Raw genomic sequence first — 16,009 nt, 5'->3', positions numbered from 1 at the left:
CCTCAAAAGACAAAAGTGAAACAAATCGTAATTCGTAAAAGGTGTATTACTTTAATAAAAAAACATACCTATTGCGGCTTGCGAGACATTGGATAGATCAATAAATGAAAATTGCTTAACAGGTTTCTATTCGGTGTCTCTCGAATTACCATAGAAAGAAATCCAAGCTTGGACTCTTCTTTGATTTATATATTTTCTGGGTTTTTTTATTCAGATCCTGCATCCTCATTGTCCAATATTTTTCGTTTTAACGAAAAGATGTGCAGTATTGAAGTTCACACAGTTTCCTTCGCTAATCCATTCTAGCTTTATTAGCTAACCTAGGAGCTATAGCAATCCGCCATTTTTTTTTAATAAAGATGTTGGGCCAACGTGATAAGGAGCCCAAACCTGGATTTTTATCTCGTCGAGTACCCAGCCCAGCCCTGTTTCCCAGTGCCCAAAGCAATGGGGCACAATGACCGCCCTACCCCTGGCTGAACACTCTGCCCGGGTAATGTCCACCTCCCCCCTATGAAAGGCACTGGGGAACTGGAGGATACAATTTTCCACTCAAACCCTCACTTATCAAATTTTAGTTCAAAACAATTAGTTTTTTTTCTGAAAGAGACTGCTACCCATTAGAGTTCGACGCGTGGCCCTTGCACCAGACACAGAGCCACACAAAATGTTTGGCATGCCCTCGGGGATTTCCATTTTTTCATGGAGTGTGGTGGTCATTTTGAATGGCCTTGTGTTTAGGCCCAAGAGTCACGTGCCGCACACAACCAAGTAGCGTTTTTTCTTCCTTTTTTTAACTAATATTTTTTTGGATTAAAAAAAATCATCACCAACCTTTGTTGTGTTTAGTTTTTCAACAAATGGATCTTTTAAAATCATTGTGAAAAGGAAAGAGTACTATACAATGGATTTAGTCACATACCATTTTTTCATATTGGTTGATTTTATAGACCTCGCATCGATATATGACATAAAATAATCTAAACATGTATGGGCTATTTCTTTCAAGTAATGTTTGGTAGAACAGTGAGCATAGATTATTAATTGTCAAAATGAAGATTTTTTTTGGGAAGAGAGTGGGAACTTGAAGAGTCGAACACCTGACCTCCAATGTCTTACGATCAAACCTAAAGCTGACATCTCCATCTGAGCAAAAGCAGCCAAAAAGAAGAAATTTAGTTGTATATATGGCATGGAAACACATACATATGTCCCCCTTATTTGGTTTGTTTTTTGGTTGTTGGTAGAAAGGAGTCCCCCTTATTTGTAATAGTCAAGGTTTAAGAACCCAAAATAAAACGTGGGATTGGCATCCATCAATTTCGATTTGAATTGAATTAGAATTGGCGAAATCTATGATTTTTATAGTTTTTTGTTCAATTGATTTGAAGATCTTGCTAAGGGATATGTTTCATTGAATTTTTTGTTACTTACTGATTAAAGTTAAAAATAATAATAATTAAATATTAAAAACAAATCTAAGTAATTCAAATGAAAGTTTCAAGAATTATCCAAGCTGATTCGATTCCGATTTCTCAAACCGTGATAATTGTATGTAAAATTTTATGGTCAAAGATTTCATACACGGCTGTGCAAGCATGCTCAATTGTGTCTCCTCTTACAAAGAGTTGGAAAAGTCATAAACGCCCCACCCATATTTAATTCCTCGAAACTCCCACCCTCTCACATGCACGATTAACACAACCGTGTATGAAAACTGTCCCCGAACTGAATTAAAAAATAAGTAGATAAAAGGAATAAAAGTAATTTGTTATAATTATAAATGGTGAAATCAACACTGTTCCTAATTTGTTACTTACTATTATAAGCTAGTAGATTTTCCCTTGTCTCACCAAAAAAAGATTTTCCCTTGAAAGTGTGATACTAATAAGAGAAAGGGCTCAAAACGAGGGGCCACCTTTCATTGGCACAGGAAAGTATGTAATCATGGAGGTATAGCTTAGAAGCAGATACCAATCCGGTGCTTTGAAGGCAGCATGATATCCCGGCATGCCATTGGATGTCACATTTGTGAGTTTGTTAATGCCAAATCACCGTGTTAAGATGGCCTCATCGAGGGGTGTCAATCGGGGGGTTCGATTCGGTTTCAGTTTTGGCTTGAGTCAGTTTCGGTTTGAGTTATCAGGTTCAACACAGTTCGATTCAGTTTGAAAACCAGTGTATGGACTGCTTTTTGTTAGGGATTAGGCAGGGTTCGGGTGTTGGTTCGGTTCAAGGTTTGGTCTTATCGGATGAGATAATTGGGGGTCCATCGGGTTTAGTTCAAACCGAGCCAAAACCAAATAAATAAAAGCTCGATCTGGTTCGGACCGGTTCAGCTTAGGTTTTGAGACCCTAATTACCTCATCCCTTAACTAGTTAGTTGTTTATCCAATTTGTTTGAAATGTAAATGTAACTCATATACCCTTAGGGTGTGGGAGGGTGCTTCTTTATACGCTTGCATTCCCAAACATTTACCATATGATAAAATCAATAAGAGTCAAAAATCAGAATTTTTAAGATGGCTAAGACGGGATTGACAAAAAAGTGTTGGTACAATATGGCATGTTCAAAATGGCTCAGAAGTCGAATGGGTCAGGCAAAGATACAGTTAAACATTTTGAAAATGGTAAAAACAAATAGAGGGAAATAAAAGGGCAGAAGGTGCAGATTTTATACGTTTAGATTTGAAAAATACTGAAACAAAACAACGACAAAAATTGTAGGATCAACTATTGTCTAACTAAGTAAATATTAATATTTGATATACTAATTAGAAGCTTACAAAATATTATTTTTTATTTATTTTTGGTTTTTGAACCATGATTTTCCAATTTTTGGGGCTTACGACTTATAGATTTTTATTTTTTTTTTGGGGGGGGGGTGCGGGAGGGGTGTGTCGGGACCCGCGAGGCTACTTGCCATGTGGCAAAGATAACCCAGAAATAGGATTTTGTTCTAAACTTCAGACACTGATATCATTCAATTCAAGGGTCTGATTTTTGTGAGTCATATATCGTGGAGAAAGTCTTTCCAAGTATTATGTGATAATGCAAATCATATGCAAATTCGATTAGGAAAACAATTAAAACTATATTCAAAATGAGTTAGGAGACCCACAAAACATTAGTTCACATAAAATAATAGCCAAATGACATCGCGTGTCGATCCAGGGCTTGTCCTGGTGGTTCGTTACTCTCTTGAAAGAACTGTGTTAGGCGCTTGATCGGTGGTTCAAGTCTCCTTAGCGACACCTAGTCCACATTTAATTGCTTTCCAAGAAATGGAGCCTGTGGGTACCATATTTGACCCCTTGTGGATCCCCTCATTGCCTCCCTGTGGGGTCCTGTTGAGGTTGATGGCCGGTGGGCCCTTAAATTGCACCCAAAAAAAAAAGTACCCAATTTACCCAATTTACACTAGGGATGATCCAGTTATTTTATGCCATGTGATCTTTGAGAGCAATGTCAGTCTTAATTCATCATTGTCTCAAGGATCCTTCAAGTTAACAAAAAAAAAACTGAAGTGTCTACAGTTGTTCGTTAAAATAGAATCAAACCGATAAAAAAATAATTTGTTCTTAATTTTGGAAATTGGAAGTTAATTTGGTTTTGATTTTAGGGGTAAAATTGTTGGCTTGAACTGAAGTGAATTAAACGAATCAAACTGTGGCTCCAGATCGAATTAAACCAAATGAAACCATGTACCATAGGGGTCCCCGTATTGCCTTGCCTTCAGGCTTTGCTCTTGTACTCTGTTTTTATTATAAAAAAAAAGAATTAAACTGAACACACAAAACTGAATCCAACCGATTGGTTTTGGTTTGTAAAAGTATTCTGTTTGAATTTGTATAAATTGTAGCATGAGCTGGAAAATAATCCTCTCAAATTCCTTAAAGCTGTGCAGTGCGGTAGTGCTAAGTGGCCGGGGATGTTGCTATGTGGCAGCTCAGACATTCAATGGTCTAAGTTCATTGACTTATGTTGAGCTCAAACCGTTGGATGTCCGAGCTGCCAAGTGTCGACATCTCCACTTAGTACTGCTGTAAAGCTTTAGGAATTGGAGAGGATTGAGCCAAAACAAAAACCAAACCGAACCTTTGACACCCTTAAATTGTAACAAATCTACATTCGAAAAATGTCAACACATAAAAATGGAATTGAGGGTTTTGCAAACCTCAGGGAAATGAGAAAATGATCTAATTGTTTGCTCAACAGCCTATAAGAGCACTTTCTGCGGGATCCTAGGCATTGGGAAAATCCCATAAAAAGAGGGGGGTGGGGGAGGGGGGAGAGAAAAGATAGATACGATTCTCTTTAAGTTGTTGTTGGATTTTGTTATCAAAATCACTGTTTAACTATAGGGTTTGACGTGAGATTTGTTCATAGCAAACAACTGCTAGTTCGGTTGGCTGGAGGCATTGCAAGGTGGTGCATGCCCCCTAGGAGGTAAAGCGTTCGACTCTCCTGGATTACATTTGTACCAAAAAAAGGCACCTTTCTCCCCCCCCCCTCTTAGTTGTAGATTGTGGGCTTCTCTTAGCCTTCCCCTTAGCTTGTAGTTGGCCTATGGGCCCTTGAGTAGGATAGACCAAAAAAAAAAAAAAAAAACTTTTTCATAGTTTAGATCACACCTTATCTATTTAAGGTGAAGAACTGCCACAACAAGGTGGACTATGCAGGAAGCCTTTCCTAGATGTGAACCGAGCAATAAATCTAGCTAGTGGTTGTTACTTGTTAGAGCAACAATAATGAAGATTGGATCTGATCACAAGTCAAATAATGCTGCATGTAAACTTTAAAAACCCGAAACTATACTTAAATGGGATCGGCCTCCATCGTCTCTGATTCGAATTGGATCAACATGGTTTCAATAGCATCCACAACATGGGCATAGCTCAAACTACACAATCTTCCTTTGCTTGAGGTTAACATGTTCACCAATGGCATTGATAAAAGATTTTCACAAGAACACTTACACCCTTTGGAGGGAGTAAGGGAGGCTTCAGGTCAATGAGCCTGATCTAACAAAGAAAACACCCTTGTGATGGGAACCCCATCAGGATTGAATCCATCTAAGAAAGAAGGATCTTCTCAATAAAACAACATTCTAAGTGCCAGCAGGATAGTTAAGATTAGAGACCAAAGTGGCATCTAGGGGTCAAGAGGAGTGAACTCAATCCTTAACCATTATGGAGAGGGATTCAATTATCATTGTGTATCTAAATAGATTTGCAATTTCCCATCGTCGATATCAAATCTTTCCGTAATAGTTGATGTCCTCTAAAAATGCTCTTCCATGCCCATGAATGATGATGGTCTTTTGTTAGAAGAACAACACAGCAGAATAGTGATTTTACAGAAGAAATGCAAAAGAAAAAAAAAATCACACACTCACAAGACAAGATTTATGTAGTTCAACTCCAAGAAGGAAGGCTACATCCACACCAAGTGTTAGAATTAATCCACTATTTCTGTAAAGCAAAATACAAACTCTCATTTACACATCTCTCAAAGAGATAACTACTATATATAAGAAAATCTTAACTCAAAAAATACAAAATTGTCCCTAGAGCCCCACCTAGTCTGGTTCAAATCTGAACCAACATAATATATACTTTTTGACCATTCTAACGTATTTCAAAGATGAAACTGACCTGCCAAAAAATCACCGCAACATTTTCAAGATTGAGATCAAACTTCATCAGCAACTTCTCCAAGCTGAGCCTGAGTGAAAGTCCCCTTAGAAAAGTAGATAATGCATAAAAAAGAAAGCCCACAGAGACTCGGAGAGATTAGCTATTAGCACTTGAACTGAAAAGTCGGCAAAGATCATATGATTAAACTTCCACTGACCATGCTGACTTTTGACCTAAGGAATATGTCTTGCTGGGACCCATCAACTGGCAAATCTTGATCCTCCATATACAAGACACGTGTCACAATTTTCTTTAGAGATCAGCCTTAATTACATGGTGGTCCTTGCATGAGACAGATGGTACCAACTAGTACTAACTCTTTCACATTACCTTATTTTTCCATGCATCCATGAACCAACAAAGCAAAGGTGAGAAACCAATCAGAAATCAAGGAAAGCGTATATCTCAATCAAGTGAATTAAATCTGATACCCTCTAAAAGTCGTCCCCACATGGCCAAGCTCAAGCTATGGCGGCTGCGTCTCCAACTGTTCATATTATTACAGAAAAAGACCAGTTTTTTTCTATATTTAATTAACTCATATTATCTATTTTATTGAAATTATTTCGGCCTTCCAACAAGAAGCGAAAATCCCAATAAGGTACTCGCAGCTTTTTCCAAGCCTTGCTTTGAAAACAATCAAATTCCTCATAACTATACTAATTTTTATTTTCTCGGGATCGTTTATTATTTTAAATAATCCAAATTAAACCAATCAAAAATCACAAAATTATATTTTCATTTCTGAGTCTCATTCCTTTGAATTGCTTTCTACGATATCTTTTGCCGATCCGCCGGCGACGTCACCGGCGTCAACTTTTGACATCACATCCTTCGGTGATACACTTGATATATAAATATATAAGTTTGTGACAACCCCTACGTAGAAAAGCTAGCTATCGAGCTTGTTTTAAGTTCTTCAAGGTTGATGAGCTGGTTTAAAGGGAAGAACATATAGCTTAGGGGATTGTAATTAGCTATACTAAGTTGTTTTGATCATCGATCGAGGCCCGAAGATGGCGTCTTCGAACGGCGGAGTTCCACCGGGGTTCCGGTTTCATCCTACAGATGAGGAGCTTCTTCATTACTATCTTAAGAAGAAGATATCTTTTCAGAAGTTTGATTTGGAGGTTATTAGAGAGGTGGATTTGAATAAGATGGAGCCATGGGACTTGCAAGGTAATGTGAATTTCTGCCATGTTGGGTAGAGAGTACCTACCCTTTGCTCTATTGAGTTTGTGTTTCAATTCTAGGGTTCTTAAAAGGGTTTTGTCAAAGAGAATTTAAAGTAATTAGTGTTGAAACTTTAGTTCTTTGTATAAATGGCCGGATATATAGTTTTGTGTTTCTGTTGTGTTTGAATTGCTTGTGAAGTCTCAGTCTCTCTCTTTCTCTTTCTGCTTCTCTTCTTAAACTTTGCAGTTTAAGAAGTAGTACTGAAACTTCTCTTCTCTTCTCTTCTCTGTGCCCTTCTAAATGTTTTGGTTGCAGTAGTTTAATCTGAAACTAATTGCAAATGAATTGGTTATGGCTATAATTCACTTATGTTTTCAACTTAAATGGGATAGTATCAAGAGGTCTTAAAGGGCCAAAAGGATCTTGTCCAGGGCAGGGGTGAGGCGGTCTTTTCATGCCTCACAGTGTCTGGCGCTGCACGTGCAGCCCGGGCAGAGTGCTGGACAGGAGCCAAGTCCCTTAAAGGGACGTGTCCCTCCTCTCATGTGGCACCGGAGTGGGTTTGGGGTGTTTTTTCATAATTCACCCCGAAAAAGAGGTTTGGGGGGGGGGATAATATCATTTAGGCCTGATAAGATACGTGCATCTCAACCACCCACTATTTGGTGCTTTTTCATGGATCTATGTTTGGATTAGCCACATTTCAAATTTTAGAACCTAATTCAATCAAATATCTTCCCATGTATTAACATGCATCGTTATAGCTGCCCGTGTATGCTCATTAATCCTCCTAGAGTCCATTGATTTATTATCTCAACTAGCCGTAGATGTACTCCAAAATTCATCTCGCTCTCTCTCTCTCCCTCGATCTCCCCCCCCCCCCCACACACACACAAATGGAAGATTTTGAGGTGACATTACAATGAAATTCCATGAAGACATTAAATTAAAGGGAAACAGTTTTCTGTACGGGAGAGTGGCCTATGCCAGCACTTCCATGTGTCTATCTCTCTCTTCCTTAAAACAAGGAGGTAGAGGTGTCTTTTCACATGAAGAGGAGAGAGATAGACTCATGGGAGTGCTGGCATGGGCCACACTCCCGGATAGAGAACTTTTTCCCTAAATTAAATTATGAATATATACGAGTATGTTAAAGTTTCAGTTAATGGAATTTACAAATACATTCTAATTAATTAATTAATTAATTAATTAATGTGTTTGTAATGTTTTTTGTCCTCTATATATAGAGAGGTGCAGGATAGGATCTACTCCACAGAATGAGTGGTACTTCTTTAGTCACAAGGACAGGAAGTACCCAACTGGTTCAAGGACGAACAGGGCAACGAATGCCGGGTTTTGGAAGGCAACTGGAAGAGATAAATGCATCAGGAACAGCTACAAGAAGATTGGAATGCGAAAAACCCTAGTTTTCTACAGAGGGAGAGCTCCCCATGGGCAAAAGACTGATTGGATCATGCATGAGTACAGGCTTGAAGATAGTGATGATCCTCAAGGCAACTCCAGTGTAAGAGTACTATACCACTAATCTAGTAATTACTTCTGCCATTAATTGAATAATGTGATTATGTGGTCATCTTGCTACCCATAATTAGGTCTAATACATGTGTGCCAAGTGTATGGCATCTGATGTACGTGGCCATGCAAGCCTATACATCTGATGAGAACTGATGAGTTTGACTGGTGGGTTCTTTAGTAATCTTGTACGTATGTGTGCATGTGAAGCTAGTCAAACCACAATAAATTGAAGATACTGAGGATAAGTAAGAAGGAAGCTATGGAATTAAGGATCTTGATTTAGTGGTCCAAGTCCTAGTACATGTGAAACCCAGCAGAGAAGATCTGCTTTAGACCAAATTAAGGATCAACCCAATCAGTCATTGATTGAAAAGATGTTTTGTAAGTTACTACTTCTCACCACCAACATGGCAACATGCAGGATCGATCTTTGTCCTCTCAATTTGCATGCCCGTACTTGACGTCAAGTACATCTAATAGAGGGAGGTGGACCCCATCTCGGGCAATGTGTTCGGGCAAGGGGTAGAGGCAGAAATGATTATTCTACCCCTTGCCCGAACACATTGCCCGAGATGGGGTCCACCTCCCTCTATTAGATGTACTTAACGTCAAATACAGGCAAGCAAATTGAGAGGATAAAAATTCCAACATGCATGGGTAGGGTATCCATTAATTTGTAGTTCCTACATTTATCCTCCGGTGAGAGAGAGAGAGAGAGTCGGAACCAAAGTTTAAAGTCGTCCAACTCTTCTAGTCTGTTGAATACATGCTATGTTAATCCTTCTTCTCCTAATAACATCTATCGAGTCTCACAACCAAAGTTTAAAGTCATCCAACTCTTCTAGTCGATCTCTTGAATACATGCTATGTTACTCCTTCTTCTCCTAATAACATCTATCAAGTCTCACAACCAAAGTTTAAAGTCATCCAACTCCTCTAGTCTCTTGAATACATGTTATGCTAATTCTTCTTCTCCTGATAACATCTATCAAATCAAAACTTTAACTCGTTACAAATCCAATATTCTATCAATTCAAAAGTATTATCCATTAAAGATTCAATGTTCCAAAATACTAATCTAACCCTAAACTTTTACAAAAACATTAAAATTAGATTTTATGCAAAATCCTAGTGAGCATAAAACCTAGTGAGAAAAGATGATGAATAGATGAAAATTACGTAGATATGTATGTGTGTGTGTGTGCTTGTTGGCAATATCTAATATCTTAGCTGCGAGTAAGCTGTAGTTGATACAGTAATATTGATGAAGTGGAGGTATAGGGTATCGAATTTTTATCACCTGCGGTTCTCCTGCCCGGTACGGTTCCCTAGTGTCTCTAATAAAAGGTGGGGTGGATCCCACCCGGGCAGTGTGTTCGATCAGGGGGTGAAATGGTCATTTCAGCCCCCCCTATGAGAGGAACCACACAACCGTACCGGTCAACAAACCTTTGGGGATAAAGGTCCATAGGGTATCCAACAATCTCTTTAATCTTGAGCTTCTACCATACTAAACCTTCTTGTTTACCCATGCATGAATTGCTACTTCTTCATCTCTCTTTCTCTCAAGTAGAACTTTAATGCAAAATAACACCGACAGTTCCTTTCTCTTTGGTTCATATTATAGGAGGATGGCTGGGTAGTTTGCCGAGTTTTCAAGAAGAAGAACTTATTCAAAGTTGGAAACAATGAAGGTGGTGGCAGTAGAATCAACTCAGATCATCACCAACTCAATAACACATTGAGCTCCAACCATAACCAGCCTCGGACCCTCACTCTCAGAGACACTGAGTACCTCCGCCGTCAACATACTCATGGCAGCAACCAACCAGGCTTCGACCTCTACAAGCCTGACCTTGCCCTACACTACTCCCACATCCCAGCACTTCCTTACTCCAATTTACAACCTCAAGCCCTTCTTCATGACTTGTCCACTCTTCCTTCAGATACAACCACCAACCCATCCATGCTCAAGAACCTCTTGTCAATCCAGAGAGACTGTGACAGTGGCGGCGGTGGCGGCAGCGAGAGCCTCGCCGGACAAATACATTTTCAACCTCATCAAGCTTGTGAAGCAGGATTAGAGGTAGGGACATGTGAATCAGCTCAACAGCATTTGGTAGGAGGAAGAGAAGAAGGCCTTAATGACTGGGCTATGCTAGTAAATTCCCATCTTGGTCAAGAGGATTCCTCCAAAGGAGTGAGATTTGGAGATGCAAATTCTACATCAGTACACCAAATTAATCAGCTTTCACTCCGTGGAGAGATGGACTTTTGGGGCTATGGGAAGTAGAAATTAATAATGAACTTTTGGATGTAAACGAATCCAAAAATGTTTAAAAAAAATTTATTAAGATTAACTTATCTATTATTTATTCTTAAGTGGAATTAATGAAAAGTGGCTTTGAAAGCTTCTTTTCCTGTGGTTTGACTCATTTAATTTGTTGTACTTTGTTCAATTGTTTGTGTTTGTTTTCTCTGAAAATGATTTCTTGATTCAATGTATAAGGAAGATCTGTTGGAAGGGTAAGATCCTCTTTCATCCTTTTTGTGTGTTTGGGTATGTCGTCTCTGCTTCTTTCTACGTCTCTCTTTCAGTTGTCTCTATGGAATGGCAAACCTAATTGGCGTAGACCTTTTCTTTTTCCTGTAACATTCATAATGATTTATTAAGGAATAAAAACTAACAGGCAATGTTGTCTATCATAATATCTTTCACATCTAAAAAACAAAGGGCCTACCCAATGCACTTGCTCCCACCACTGTGGGGTCTGGGAAGGGTCATAATGTATTCAACTTTACCTTTACTTTCGCAGAAAGACTGTTAAACTCAAACCCGTAAGTCTGTGACTACTTGATCATAATGAAACAACCTTTATCGTTACATCAAGGCCCGCCCGCAATACCTTTAACATATAACCCTCTCAATTCTTCTCATGACTGAGCTGATGCTTATTAATTGGTTTAATTTGCAACCGATCCTTTTTGGTTTTTTTGGGTGCAGTTTGCAACGGCTTTAAAATCAATATTTCTTGTAGGGACGAACGAGTTAGAATTAAGAGAGCATTTGTCTTGACATCGACAATACTTATTGGTATCGGTATCAAAGTTGGCGGTGACAAATACCTTAACTCCAAGAACGATTGTACTGCAAACAAATAGACCTTCCATTTCTAATAAGAGCATAGGTAGTTTAGGTTAGACTAGATTAAATCATAATGATAGTTTTTATTTTTGTTTCAATTGGTAGTAGGTACGACGTTACTAATGTTCAATTAGCAAATATTCTAGCAATGCAAGGCACACTGCATGTTGTAATCTCTCAACGGTTTTTCAAAGTTATAATTTCTTTCAGATTCTTTCAATCCGGTGGGGTGTATAAAACCAAAATGTAGAGAAAGCCAAGAGAAAAAAAAAATGTAGGAATTATCTCTAAATTGTTAGAGAAATTGGTAAACCCTCCTCTCTCTATATATAAGAGAGGAAGATGTACCACCAAGAAATGTCTCTAAAAGACATGCCAAAAAATCATGTTTTTTTCCAAAATGCTTGTTTGTTGACCATTTAAACAAATCTTTTAATAGTCACACGTATTGATCATTTAGATATCTATTGATGCCTCTTAGGAAAAGACAAACCCACTAACATACTTCTATAAAATATTTGAATCTTTAATTTTATAAACAAATAAACATTCCAACACAATCTTCCCTTCTACGTAGAAGCACAAGTGGGAACTAAGATCTTCCCAAACAAATTGTTTCCATTATTGGAGGTGTACCAGAGTTGTCGCATTCTAGCTCTAATACCAATTGATTGGACTCAGGTAGAACTCACCCTTAAAAACCAGCCTAGCTTTTAAATAAAAGGTGTCAAAGTCATTATAAATTTTCATATTAGGCTATTCACATCCAACGTGAGATCTTTGCTTTAGCGTGGAGTCTCAATAAGTATTAGAGCCGCTGCGCGACAACCCTTTTGATAGCAAGACCTCAATTCTCATGTGTACTTTTATGACATGGCTACTTCGGTGTGCATAATCATGCTTACCATAATGGTGGAATATCATATCATATTGTCGAAACCGCCTGAAGTTAGTTTATTTGATTTTTCTCTAGCAAAGAGAATTCTCTTCTTTTTGTAACCTTTAGCTAAGTTACAAGGTGGAAGAAATGGAAAGCAAATGCTTAGCTAGACGGGGTACCATAATATATTTCTTAACCTAAGTTGCACATCAGATACCAAGGAATATTTCAGTTTCACATTAAAAATAATTATTACTTGTAAGGTCTTAAGATCCAAAATTTTGATAGAAGAATCTTCGTACCCTACCACCAATTGTTCGTCGTCAAACCATGTAACACTATTAGGGTAGTTACCAATGAGATGTTTGACACGTCTTCTATCATATGGACCAACTCAAGTACTACAAAATGACAAATAATGAAGCGTTATACTTCACTAGGCATAATGATGCCTAGTAAGACCCTTTTTTAATAAGAAATACCATTATTATTTTTCTAGGAAAATAATATCATATATATATTTTAAATTCATTTTTTTTATAATGTTAAACACACAAACCATACGGCAACACCCAAAAGGTTAACCAACTTTTAGGTAATCATATTACATTTAGCTAGGCATCAAGTCATAATTTCTTGTTAAGTGGTGGACATAAAGAGAGGGTTCATGTTATAAAGGACTCGATACCTATCCACTGGCCAAGTTCCAGCTCCAAACAAGAAAAGGAACGAGCTAAAAGGTGTCTGTTCCTAAAATTAAGAATGTCATAATGTCATTTTTCGTAATTTTTTGTCAATTTAGACTTACGTTTGAAGCGCTTCATTTTTGCTTGTTTGAGATTTCCTATTTCATGGACATACCCATATGGCCATTATACATAATTGGTTACTTGATTAACTATCATAAGTTATATTCAATATAAACAATTGGTTATTTTGATTTAATATTACAAAAATGCATCTTTATTCCTTAGATTAGGATAGACAGATCTTAGGGCTACACAGAAAAAAGAAGAAGATAAAGACAAACAAAGTTGGATTTAGATATTTCTAACCTGTTTTCTAATTGAAGAGACTAATGCATGATAATATCTCTAAATACCAAGGCATCTTAACAACAATTTATGTTCATTGTAGACTATGATATGCTTGCATTAACAGAATAATCACTTTGAAATATGAAAAGATGGCCATAATATTGCTGAAAACTTCAGTTAATAAGAAAATCTTCTTATCAGTATGCAGGCAAGTCGAATGCGCAAGGCAAACAGTACCCTTCTCATGGAGCTCATTCATACATCCCTTGATCACAGCTACAAATTATTAATTTCATTTTGTCCTCAAAACATCTTGTAGAATTGCATATCTATATCCATGTGCTCTGAAGTCTGAAGAGGGTAGGTAGTTTGCTTAACTCAAAACATGGGACAGATAAAAGTGATACTGTTAAGGGATTTTCAAAATATAAGGATTTCCTCATTCCCAGGGTTTGGTAATAGACAAACATATCAGGTGGGTGACATTTTGGACCAAACCCACAAATTTCGGTGAGTATCCAAACTAACCTTTAAAGATTGAAAAACATCTTCAAATTTTGTGAATTCATCATCTGTTCTGTGATCCACTCTTTTAGAACCACTTGGCTAACCTTGTGGAAGTCCATGCTCTTGATGAGATCCAATAGCCAAACCACAATGGTTTGAAATACTCTCACTTTTGGGTTTTCTGAATCACCAACTCCTACTGAAGTCTAAACTAGGCCAACATGTGACAGTCAATGGTTTTTACCAGTCCATTTGTGAATCACCAACTCCTACTGAAACCTAAACTAGGCCAACATGTGACAGTTATGGTTTTTACAAGTCCATTAGTGGATCCCTCAGTTTTTTCATTTACCCATCTCCCATATCAATAAATCATATCAGATGCAAAGATTCCAAATCCTCTGAGGTATAAATAATTTGTAGAATGAAAATCGAATTCCAGGGTTAACAACTTCTGTTGAATTTGTTCCCATTCACTAAATTTTGTAAACAGAAAAGCTACAGCACTATTGTGGGGGGAAAACACAGAGAAAGAACTAAATTCAAAATTCTTTTGGTAGGCATAAAAAAGGATACATTCAAAAAACCAAGTCTCAGACCTCCCTTAAAATACAAAAACAAAAATAGACAACAGAAAACTAAAGAATCTTTACATGTTCATTCCAAAAATCCCTTCTCTCACAATCACAAACTCACAAGCAGCTTCTGGTAAATGGGGTGCAAAAACGACCTGCAATTTCCTTCTAGTCTTCACAACACCTGTACCCCCAACCCCTCCATCCTCCAACCCTGAATCTTTACCAACAATCTCATCATTCCTTGACAAGAACAACCTTGAATTTACACAGTTTGCCCAGGCCAACCCCAAAGCAGGGCAAACCCGCCTTCCAGATGAATAAAAGCACCTCATATTTCCAACTCTCAGCCCATGAACACCATCAGATGCCATAAAATCAACAACCTGATTCGTAACTACAACAGCAAGTCCATACCTTTTCGCCTGTGATTTCAACTTCCCTGAAATCCTGAAAAACAGAGATGACCTGCGCTTGAGATCAGCCGGAGTGTTCTCAAATTCTGAACGAAAGAGTGCCGCAATCGAATCAATCACAATCACCTTCACAGGTAATTTTGAAGGTGGGTCTGTGAGCAGAGCATCAATTCTGTCTAATAAAAGAAGTAATTCTTCAGCAGATTGGACGGCACGAACAAAGATGAAATCACAAGGATCTTGAGGGGGGAAGAGGTGGGGGTGAGACGAGCGGAAGGAGAGGGAGAGTTGTTCGAGGCGGCGAAGGGGGAAGGGGAATTCAGAATGGATGTAGAGAGAGGAGGCTCTGAGGCCTCCATGAGATATTGGGAGCTGGGCAGAGAGGACGAGTTGGAGACAGAGTTGGGTTTTGCCACAACCACTCTCGGCGACGAGTTCGGTAATAGAGTTGCAGGGAATGCCACCAGAGAGGACACAGTCGATGATCGGACATCCGGTGGTCAATTTCTGGGAGAGAAGGTGGAGGGGGTTTTCTGGTTTCATCAGAAGCAGTTATTGGGAGAGAGAGAAAGAGAGAGGGTTTTGGACCTATGGTGGGAACTGCGAAGCAATGAATCTTTGGATTTGTTAGAATCACCGTACTAATTTTATAGAGGAGGAACAACAGCAGCTCAACTGAGGATTAGGATTTGCAGCAATGCCAGACGAACTTCTGTTCATCATCATTGGCAGCACCATCAAGCACAGTATAAAAAAGAGATAGGGAAATAGAGTTTCGTAGAAGAAGAGACGGTAAGATGGGGTTTTAGGGTTTTGCAGAAGAGGAGATGGTGATATGGGTCAATGAAGGCTTTCACAGAAGAGGAGATCGAGTTTTTACAAATCTATTCGTGAACGTGAAAAACAACTTTTTTTGCTCTGCCAAAAGTGTTCACTGAAACACTTTTTGAACTGGAACTGCTCTCTGTGAGCCAAAAAAAAAAAAAAAAAGACCAGCATGCCAAACGCTATTCTGCTCACAATCCGCTGCTCCTGGTG

At 38.3% G+C, this 16,009-nt stretch overlaps 2 protein-coding genes across 2 annotated transcripts; one reads left to right on the top strand and one right to left on the bottom strand.

Annotated features, from left to right (window-relative positions):
- Positions 1-6,715: 6,715 nt before the first annotated feature.
- LOC122669830 (protein BEARSKIN2-like) lies at positions 6,716-10,704 on the top strand. The gene is made up of 3 exons (XM_043866692.1): positions 6,716-6,878; positions 8,123-8,400; positions 10,039-10,704. The coding sequence occupies exons 1-3, from the start codon at positions 6,716-6,718 to the stop codon at positions 10,702-10,704; spliced, it is 1,107 nt and encodes a 368-aa protein (XP_043722627.1).
- Positions 10,705-14,590: 3,886 nt separating this feature from the next.
- On the bottom strand, positions 14,591-15,585 carry LOC122667043 (DNA repair protein XRCC3 homolog). The gene has a single exon (XM_043863215.1). The coding sequence runs from the start codon at positions 15,512-15,514 to the stop codon at positions 14,630-14,632; it is 885 nt and encodes a 294-aa protein (XP_043719150.1). The 5' UTR covers positions 15,515-15,585; the 3' UTR covers positions 14,591-14,629.
- Between the last annotated feature and the right edge of the window lie 424 nt (positions 15,586-16,009).

Source organism: Telopea speciosissima, chromosome 7, assembly GCF_018873765.1.
Source record: "Telopea speciosissima isolate NSW1024214 ecotype Mountain lineage chromosome 7, Tspe_v1, whole genome shotgun sequence".
Classification (NCBI taxonomy): Eukaryota; Viridiplantae; Streptophyta; class Magnoliopsida; order Proteales; family Proteaceae; genus Telopea; species Telopea speciosissima.
This window is presented reverse-complemented; position numbering and strand designations above follow the sequence as displayed.

What these genes read in the sequence shown, in the direction of transcription:
- LOC122669830 (XM_043866692.1), top strand. Translation starts at nt 6,716, where the DNA reads ATGGCGTCTTCGAACGGCGGAGTTCCACCGGGGTTCCGGTTTCATCCT. An exon ending in GGAGCCATGGGACTTGCAAG is followed by an intron (nt 6,879 to 8,122) that starts GTAATGTGAATT and finishes CTCTATATATAG; the next exon opens with AGAGGTGCAGGATAGGATCT. An exon ending in ATCCTCAAGGCAACTCCAGT is followed by an intron (nt 8,401 to 10,038) that starts GTAAGAGTACTA and finishes TTCATATTATAG; the next exon opens with GAGGATGGCTGGGTAGTTTG.
- LOC122667043 (XM_043863215.1), bottom strand. Translation starts at nt 15,514, where the DNA reads ATGAAACCAGAAAACCCCCTCCACCTTCTCTCCCAGAAATTGACCACC.